Here is a 10,233-nt window from a genome sequence, read left to right as displayed (position 1 = left end):
TCGCCAGCCAGCGTTCGACAGCAGCGGTCGCCCGGGCCGGGTTTCAGCGAGGATGAAACGCCAGAAAGCGAAGAGGAAGGGGCAGTCGAAGGAGAGAGTCTTCGGGTGCGACCTCATCAGTCATCTGGAGGGCTCGGGGCACGATGGTAAGACCTGCGACTTCAAACACAGGTATCTCCCGAGAGGGAGAGGGGACTGAGAGACACCAGTCAGTGTACAGATATCACCCTGAGAGAGAGGGACTGAGAGACACCAGTCAGTGTGCAGATATCTCCCTGAGAGAGGGGGACTGAGAGATACCAGTCAGTGTACAGATATCACCCTTAGAGAGAGGGGACTGAGAGACACAGTCAGTGTACAGATATCTCCTGAGAGAGAGGGACTGAGAGATACCAGTCAGTGTACAGATATCACCCTGAGAGAGAGGGGACTGAGAGACACCAGTCAGTGTACAGATATCTCCCTGAGAGAGAGGGGACTCTTGAGAGACACCAGTCAGTGTACAGATATCTCCCTGAGAGAGAGGGGGACTGAGAGACACCAGTCAGTGTACAGGTATCACCCTGAGAGAGAGGGGACTGAGAGACACCAGTCAGTGTACAGATATCACCTGAGAGAGAGGGGGACTGAGAGACACCAGTCAGTGTACAGGTATCTCCTGAGAGAGAGGGGACTGAGAGACACCAGTCAGTGTACAGATATCACCCTGAGAGAGAGGGGACTGAGAGACACCAGTCAGTGTACAGATATCACCCTGAGAGAGAGGGGACTGAGAGACACCAGTCAGTGTACAGATATCTCCCTGAGAGAGAGGGGACTGAGAGACACCAGTCAGTGTACAGATATCACCTGAGAGAGAGGGGACTGAGAGACACCAGTCAGTGTACAGATATCACCCTGAGAGAGAGGGGACTGAGAGACACCAGTCAGTGTACAGATATCTCCCTGAGAGAGAGGGGACTGAGAGACACCAGTCAGTGTACAGATATCACCCTGAGAGAGAGGGACTGAGAGACACCAGTCAGTGTACAGATATCACCCTGAGAGAGAGGGACTGAGAGACACCAGTCAGTGTACAGATATCTCCCTGAGAGAGAGGGGAATGAGAGACACCAGTCAGTGCACAGTATCTCCCTGAGAGAGAGGGGACTGAGAGACACCAGTCAGTGTACAGATATCTCCCTGAGAGAGAGGGGACTGAGAGACACCAGTCAGTGTACAGATATCTCCCTGAGAGAGAGGGGACTGAGAGACACCAGTCAGTGTACAGATATCTCCCTGAGAGAGAGGGGACTGAGAGACACCAGTCAGTGTAGAGATATCTCCCTGAGAGAGAGGGGACTGAGAGACACCAGTCAGTGTACAGATATCTCCCTGAGAGAGAGGGGGACTGAGAGACACCAGTCAGTGTACAGATATCTCCCTGAGAGAGAGAGGACTGAGAGACACCAGTCAGTGTACAGATATCTCCCTGAGAGAGAGGGACTGAGAGACACCAGTCAGTGTACAGATATCACCCTGAGAGAGAGGGACTGAGAGACACCAGTCAGTGTACAGATATCACCCTGAGAGAGAGGGGACTGAGAGACACCAGTCAGTGTACAGATATCTCCCTGAGAGAGAGGGACTGAGAGACACCAGTCAGTGTACAGATATCTCCCTGAGAGAGAGGGACTGAGAGACACCAGTCAGTGTACAGATATCACCCTGAGAGAGAGAGGGACTGAGAGACACCAGTCAGTGTACAGATATCTCCCTGAGAGAGAGGGGACTGAGAGACACCAGTCAGTGTACAGATATCACCCTGAGAGAGAGAGGACTGAGAGACACCAGTGTGTACAGATATCACCCTGAGAGAGAGGGGACTGAGAGACACCAGTCAGTGTACAGATATCTCCCTGAGAGAGAGGGACTGAGAGACACCAGTCAGTGTACAGATATCTCCCTGAGAGAGAGGGGACTGAGAGACACCAGTCAGTGTACAGATATCTCCCTGAGAGAGAGGGGACTGAGAGACACCAGTCAGTGTACAGATATCACCCTGAGAGAGAGGGGACTGAGAGACACCAGTCAGTGTACAGATATCACCCTGAGAGAGAGAGGGACTGAGAGACACCAGTCAGTGTACAGATATCACCCTGAGAGAGAGGGGACTGAGAGACACCAGTCAGTGTACAGATATCTCCCTGAGAGAGAGGGACTGAGAGACACCAGTCAGTGTACAGATATCTCCCTGAGAGAGGGGACTGAGAGACACCAGTCAGTGTACAGATATCTCCCTGAGAGAGAGGGGACTGAGAGACACCAGTCAGTGTACAGATATCTCCCTGAGAGAGAGGGACTGAGAGACACCAGTCAGTGTACAGATATCTCCCCGAGAGAGAGGGGACTGAGAGACACCAGTCAGTGCACAGATATCACCCTGAGAGAGAGGGGACTGAGAGACACCAGTCAGTGTACAGATATCTCCCTGAGAGAGAGAGGACTGAGAGACACCAGTCAGTGTACAGATATCACCCTGAGAGAGAGGGGACTGAGAGACACCAGTCAGTGTACAGATATCACCCTGAGAGAGGGACTGAGAGACGCCAGTCAGTGTACAGATATCTCCCTGAGAGAGAGGGGACTGAGACACCAGTCAGTGTACAGATATCTCCCTGAGAGAGAGGGGACTGAGAGACACCAGTCAGTGTACAGATATCTCCCTGAGAGAGAGGGGACTGAGAGACACCAGTCAGTGTACAGATATCTCCCTGAGAGAGAGGGACTGAGAGACACCAGTCAGTGTACAGATATCTCCCTGAGAGAGGGGACTGAGAGACACCAGTCAGTGTACAGATATCTCCCTGAGAGAGAGGGGACTGAGAGACACCAGTCAGTGTACAGATATCTCCCTGAGAGAGAGGGGACTGAGAGACACCAGTCAGTGTGCAGATATCACCCTGAGAGAGAGGGGACTGAGAGACACCAGTCAGTGTACAGATATCTCCCTGAGAGAGAGGGGACTGAGAGACTCCAGTCAGTGCACTGATATCTCCCTGAGAGAGAGGGGACTGAGAGACTCCAGTCAGTGTACAGATATCTCCCTGAGAGAGAGGGGACTGAGAGACACCAGTCAGTGTGCAGATATCACCCTGAGAGAGAGGGGACTGAGAGACACCAGTCAGTGTACAGATATCTCCCTGAGAGAGAGGGGACTGAGAGACACCAGTCAGTGTGCAGATATCACCCTGAGAGAGAGGGGACTGAGAGACACCAGTCAGTGTACAGATATCTCCCTGAGAGAGAGGGGACTGAGAGACTCCAGTCAGTGTACTGATATCTCCCTGAGAGAGAGGGGACTGAGAGACACCAGTCAGTGTGCAGATATCACCCTGAGGGAGAGGGGACTGAGAGACACCAGTCAGTGGACAGATATCACCCTGAGAGAGAGGGGACTGAGAGACACCAGTCAGTGCACAGATATCTCCCTGAGAGAGAGGGGACTGAGAGACACCTGTCAGTGCACAGATATCTCCCTGAGAGAGAGGGGACTGAGAGACACCAGTCAGTGTACAGATATCTCCCTGAGAGAGAGGGGACTGAGAGACACCAGTCAGTGTACAGATATCTCCCTGAGAGAGAGGGGACTGAGAGACACCAGTCAGTGTACAGATATCTCCCTGAGAGAGGGGGGACTGAGAGACACCAGTCAGTGTACAGATATCTCCCTGAGAGAGAGGGGACTGAGAGACACCAGTCAGTGTACAGATATCTCCCTGAGAGAGAGGGGACTGAGAGACACCAGTCAGTGTACAGATATCTCCCTGAGAGAGAGGGGACTGAGAGACACCAGTCAGTGTACAGATATCTCCCTGAGAGAGAGGGGACTGAGAGACACCAGTCAGTGTACAGATATCTCCCTGAGAGAGAGGGGACTGAGAGACACCAGTCAGTGTACAGATATCTCCCTGAGAGAGAGGGGACTGAGAGACACCAGTCAGTGTACAGATATCTCCCTGAGAGAGAGGGGACTGAGAGACACCAGTCAGTGTACAGATATCTCCCTGAGAGAGAGGGGACTGAGAGACACCAGTCAGTGTACAGATATCTCCCTGAGAGAGAGGGGACTGAGAGACACCAGTCAGTGTACAGATATCACCCTGAGAGAGAGGGGACTGAGAGACACCAGTCAGTGTACAGATATCACCCTGAGAGAGAGGGGACTGAGAGACACCAGTCAGTGTACAGATATCTCCCTGAGAGAGGGGGACTGAGAGACACCAGTCAGTGTACAGATATCTCCCTGAGAGAGAGGGGACTGAGAGACACCAGTCAGTGTACAGATATCTCCCTGAGAGAGAGAGGGGACTGAGAGACACCAGTCAGTGTACAGATATCTCCCTGAGAGAGAGAGGACTGAGAGACACCAGTCAGTGTACAGATATCACCCTGAGAGAGAGGGGACTGAGAGACACCAGTCAGTGTACAGATATCACCCTGAGAGAGGGACTGAGAGACGCCAGTCAGTGTACAGATATCTCCCTGAGAGAGAGAGGACTGAGAGACACCAGTCAGTGTACAGATATCACCCTGAGAGAGAGGGGACTGAGAGACACCAGTCAGTGTACAGATATCACCCTGAGAGAGGGACTGAGAGACGCCAGTCAGTGTACAGATATCTCCCTGAGGGAGAGGACTGAGAGACACCAGTCAGTGTACAGATTTCTCCCTGAGAGAGAGGGGACTGAGAGACACCAGTCAGTGTACAGATATCTCCCTGAGAGAGAGGGGACTGAGAGACACCAGTCAGTGTACAGATATCTCCCTGAGAGAGAGGGGACTGAGAGACACCAGTCAGTGTACAGATATCTCCCTGAGAGAGAGGGGACTGAGAGACACCAGTCAGTGTACAGATATCTCCCTGAGAGAGAGGGGACTGAGAGACACCAGTCAGTGTACAGATATCTCCCTGAAGAGAGAGGGGACTGAGAGACACCAGTCAGTGTACAGATATCTCCCTGAGAGAGAGGGGACTGAGAGACACCAGTCAGTGTACAGATATCACCCTGAGAGAGAGGGACTGAGAGACACCAGTCAGTGTACAGATATCTCCCTGAGAGAGAGGGGACTGAGAGACACCAGTCAGTGTACAGATATCTCCCTGAGAGAGAGGGACTGAGAGACACCAGTCAGTGTACAGATATCTCCCTGAGGGAGAGGACTGAGAGACACCAGTCAGTGTACAGATTTTTCCCTGAGAGAGAGAGGACTGAGAGACACCAGTCAGTGTACAGATATCTCCCTGAGAGAGAGGGGACTGAGAGACACCAGTCAGTGTACAGATATCACCCTGAGAGAGGGGGGACTGAGAGACACCAGTCAGTGTACAGATATCTCCCTGAGAGAGAGGGGACTGAGAGACACCAGTCAGTGTACAGATATCACCCTGAGAGAGAGAGGACTGAGAGACACCAATCAGTGGACAGATATCACCCTGAGAGAGAGAGGACTGAGAGACACCAGTCAGTGTAAAGATATCACCCTGAGAGAGAGGGGACTGAGAGACACCAGTCAGTGTACAGATATCTCCCTGAGAGAGAGAGGGACTGAGAGACACCAGTCAGTGTACAGATATCTCCCTGAGAGAGAGGGGACTGAGAGACACCAGTCAGTGTACAGATATCTCCCTGAGAGAGAGGGGACTGAGAGACACCAGTCAGTGTACAGATATCTCCCTGAGAGAGAGGGGACTGAGAGACACCAGTCAGTGTACAGATATCTCCCTGAGAGAGAGAGGACTGAGAGACACCAGTCAGTGTACAGATACCACCCTGAGAGAGAGGGGACTGAGAGACACCAGTCAGTGTACAGATATCTCCCTGAGAGAGAGGGGACTGAGAGACACCTGTCAGTGCACAGATATCTCCCTGAGAGAGAGGGGACTGAGAGACACCAGTCAGTGTACAGATATCTCCCTGAGAGAGAGGGGACTGAGAGACACCAGTCAGTGTACAGATATCTCCCTGAGAGAGAGGGGACTGAGAGACACCAGTCAGTGTACAGATATCTCCCTGAGAGAGAGGGGACTGAGAGACACCAGTCAGTGTACAGATATCTCCCTGAGAGAGAGAGGACTGAGAGACACCAGTCAGTGTACAGATATCTCCCTGAGAGAGGGGGGACTGAGAGACACCAGTCAGTGTACAGATATCTCCCTGAGAGAGAGGGGACTGAGAGACACCAGTCAGTGTACAGATATCACCCTGAGAGAGGGACTGAGAGACACCAGTCAGTGTACAGATATCTCCCTGAGAGAGAGGGACTGAGAGACACCAGTCAGTGTACAGATATCACCCTGAGAGAGAGGGGACTGAGAGACACCAGTCAGTGTACAGATATCTCCCTGAGAGAGAGGGACTGAGAGACACCAGTCAGTGTACAGATATCTCCCTGAGAGAGAGGGGACTGAGAGACACCAGTCTGTGTACAGATATCTCCCTGAGAGAGAGGGGACTGAGAGACACCAGTCAGTGTACAGATATCTCCCTGAGAGAGAGGGGACTGAGAGACACCAGTCAGTGTACAGATATCTCCCTGAGAGAGAGGGGACTGAGAGACACCAGTCAGTGTACAGATATCTCCCTGAGAGAGAGGGGACTGAGAGACACCAGTCAGTGTACAGATATCTCCCTGAGAGAGAGGGGACTGAGAGACACCAGTCAGTGTACAGATATCTCCCTGAGAGAGAGGGACTGAGAGACACCAGTCAGTGTACAGATATCTCCCTGAGAGAGAGGGGACTGAGAGACACCAGTCAGTGTACAGATATCTCCCTGAGAGAGAGGGGACTGAGAGACACCAGTCAGTGTACAGATATCTCCCTGAGAGAGAGGGACTGAGAGACACCAGTCAGTGTACAGATATCTCCCTGAGAGAGAGGGGACTGAGAGACACCAGTCAGTGTACAGATATCTCCCTGAGAGAGAGAGGGGACTGAGAGACACCAGTCAGTGTACAGATATCTCCCTGAGAGAGAGAGGACTGAGAGACACCAGTCAGTGTACAGATATCACCCTGAGAGAGAGGGGACTGAGAGACACCAGTCAGTGTACAGATATCACCCTGAGAGAGGGACTGAGAGACGCCAGTCAGTGTACAGATATCTCCCTGAGAGAGAGAGGACTGAGAGACACCAGTCAGTGTACAGATATCACCCTGAGAGAGAGAGGGGACTGAGAGACACCAGTCAGTGTACAGATATCTCCCTGAGAGACAGGGACTGAGAGACACCAGTCAGTGTACAGATATCTCCCTGAGAGAGAGGGGACTGAGAGACACCAGTCAGTGTACAGATATCTCCCTGAGAGAGAGGGACTGAGAGACACCAGTCAGTGTACAGATATCTCCCTGAGGGAGAGGACTGAGAGACACCAGTCAGTGTACAGATTTCTCCCTGAGAGAGAGAGGACTGAGAGACACCAGTCAGTGTACAGATATCACCCTGAGAGAGAGAGGACTGAGAGACACCAGTCAGTGTACAGATTTCTCCCTGAGAGAGAGAGGACTGAGAGACACCAGTCAGTGTACAGATATCTCCCTGAGGGAGAGGACTGAGAGACACCAGTCAGTGTACAGATTTTTCCCTGAGAGAGAGAGGACTGAGAGACACCAGTCAGTGTACAGATATCTCCCTGAGAGAGAGGGGACTGAGAGACACCAGTCAGTGTACAGATATCTCCCTGAGAGAGAGGGGACTGAGAGACACCAGTCAGTGTACAGATATCGCCCTGAGAGAGAGGGGACTGAGAGACACCAGTCAGTGTACAGATATCTCCCTGAGAGAGGGGGGACTGAGAGACACCAGTCAGTGTACAGATATCTCCCTGAGAGAGAGGAGACTGTGAGACACCAGTCAGTGTGCAGATATCTCCCTGAGAGAGAGGGGACTGAGAGACACCAGTCAGTGTACAGATATCTCCCTGAGAGAGAGAGGGACTGAGAGACACCAGTCAGTGTACAGATATCTCCCTGAGAGAGAGGGGACTGAGAGACACCAGTCAGTGTACAGATATCTCCCTGAGAGAGAGGGGACTGAGAGACACCAGTCAGTGTACAGATATCTCCCCGAGAGAGAGAGGACTGAGAGACACCAGTCAGTGTACAGATACCACCCTGAGAGAGAGGGGACTGAGAGACACCAGTCAGTGTACAGATATCACCCTGAGAGAGAGGGACTGAGAGACACCAGTCAGTGTACAGATATCACCCTGAGAGAGGGGACTGAGAGACACCAGTCAGTGTACAGATATCTCCTTGAGAGAGAGGGGACTGAGAGACACCAGTCAGTGTACAGATATCACCCTGAGAGAGAGGGGACTGAGAGACACCAGTCAGTGTACAGATATCTCCCTGAGAGAGAGGGGACTGAGAGACACCAGTCAGTGTACAGATATCTCCCTGAGAGAGAGGGGACTGAGAGACACCAGTCAGTGTGCACATATCTCCCTGAGAGAGAGGGGACTGAGAGACACCAGTCAGTGTACAGATATCACCCTGAGAGAGAGGGGACTGAGAGACACCAGTCAGTGTACAGATATCTCCCTGAGAGAGAGGGGACTGAGAGACACCAGTCAGTGTACAGATATCTCCCTGAGAGAGAGGGGACTGAGAGACACCAGTCAGTGTACAGATATCTCCCTGAGAGAGAGGGGACTGAGAGACACCAGTCAGTGTACAGATATCTCCCTGACCGAGATGTGTTTGATCTGAACTTTTATAAAACACTATTTGGGCCACGACTGGAGAATTCAGTCCGGATCAGGGCACCGCACTTTCGGGAAAGATGTGACGGCCTTCGAGAGGGTGCAGAGGAGATTTACTGGAATGGTTCCAGGGATGAGGGACTTTAGTTACGGGGAGAGACTGGAGAAGCTGAGGGTTCGTTCTCCTCGGAACAGAGACGGTTGCGAGGAGATTCGATCGAGGGGTTCAAAATCAGGAAGGGTCTGGACAGAGCAGAGACAGAGAGAGAAACTGTTCCCATTGGCGGAAGGGTCGGGAACCAGAGGACACGGATTTAAGGTGATCGGGAAAAGGACCAGAGGGGGGAGATGAGGAGGAGAATGTTTTTCTCCGCAGCGAGTTGTTCTGATCTGGAATTCACTGCCTGAAAGGGCGGTGGGAGCAGATTCAATAATAACTTTCAAATGGGAATTCGATAAATACTCGAAGGGGGAAATTTACAGGGCGACGGGGAAAGAGCGGGGAGTGTGGGGTTAATTGGACAGCTCTTTCACAGAGCCAGCACAGGCAGCGATGGGCCGATTGGCCTCATTCTGTGCTGTATCCACTGTGATTTTAAGATCTCCCTCCCTCTCTCTCTCTCTCTCTCTCTCTCCCTCTGTCTCTCTCTCTGTCTCTCTCTCTCTGTCTGTGTCTCTCTCTGTCTGTGTGTCTCTCTCTGTCTCTCTCTCCCTCTCTCCCTCTGTCTCTCTCTGTCTCTCTCTCCCTCTCTCTCTCTCTGTCTGTGTGTCTCTCTCTGTCTCTCTCTGTCTCTCGCTCCCTCTCTCTCTCTATCTCTCTCTCTCTCTCTCACCCCCCCTCACACTGTGTCTCTCTGCCACTCCCTCTCACATTCTCCCTCTCTCCCTTTCTCTCTTTCTCTCACTTTCCCTCTCTCCATGTCCTTCTCTCGCTCTCTCTCTCTCTATATCTCACTTTCCCTATCTCCATGTCCTTCTCTCTCTCTCTCTGTATCTCACTCTCCATCTCTCCCTGTCCTGCTCTCTCACTCTCTCTCTCTATATCTCCCTCTCCCTCTCTCCATGTCCTACTCTCTCTTTCTGTATCTCCCTCTCCCTCTCTCCCTGTCCTGCTCTCTCACTCTCTCTCTCTGTATCTCCCTCTCCCTCTCTCCCAGTCCTGCTCTCTCTCTCCCTCTCCCTCTCTCCCTGTCCTGCTCTCCCTCTCACTCTCCCACACCCCGTGTCCTGCTCTCTCTCTTGCTCTCTATCTCACTCTCCCTCTCTCCCTGTCCTGCTCTCTCTCTCACTTTCACCTTGTCCTGCTCTCTCTCTCTCACTCTCCCTCTCTCCCTGTCCTGCTCTCTCTCTCACTCTCCCTCTCTCCTTGTCCTGCTCTCTCTCTCTCACTCTCCCTCTCTCCCTGTCCTGCCCTCTCTCTCACTCTCCCTCTCTCCATGCCCTGCTCTCTCTCTCTCTCACTCTCCCTCTCTCCCTGTCCTGCTCTCTC

The 10,233-nt window shown here is 52.3% G+C and overlaps 1 protein-coding gene across 1 annotated transcript in view; it reads left to right on the top strand.

The window, feature by feature from the left end:
- The first annotated feature begins 6 nt into the window (after nt 1-6).
- LOC137318327 (rho GTPase-activating protein 30-like) overlaps nt 7-10,233 on the top strand; it is a 93,208-nt gene continuing 82,981 nt past the window's right edge. The window contains exon 1 of the mRNA XM_067981213.1: nt 7-146. Coding sequence (XP_067837314.1) covers nt 53-146 — 94 coding nt within the window. The 5' untranslated portion in view covers nt 7-52. The remainder of the gene's footprint in view (nt 147-10,233) is intronic.

The sequence above is a fragment of the Heptranchias perlo genome, unplaced genomic scaffold (assembly GCF_035084215.1).
Source record: "Heptranchias perlo isolate sHepPer1 unplaced genomic scaffold, sHepPer1.hap1 HAP1_SCAFFOLD_698, whole genome shotgun sequence".
In the NCBI taxonomy this organism is placed as follows: domain Eukaryota; kingdom Metazoa; phylum Chordata; class Chondrichthyes; order Hexanchiformes; family Hexanchidae; genus Heptranchias; species Heptranchias perlo.
Note: the sequence above shows the minus strand (reverse complement) of the source record. Positions and strands in the feature narration are given on the sequence as shown.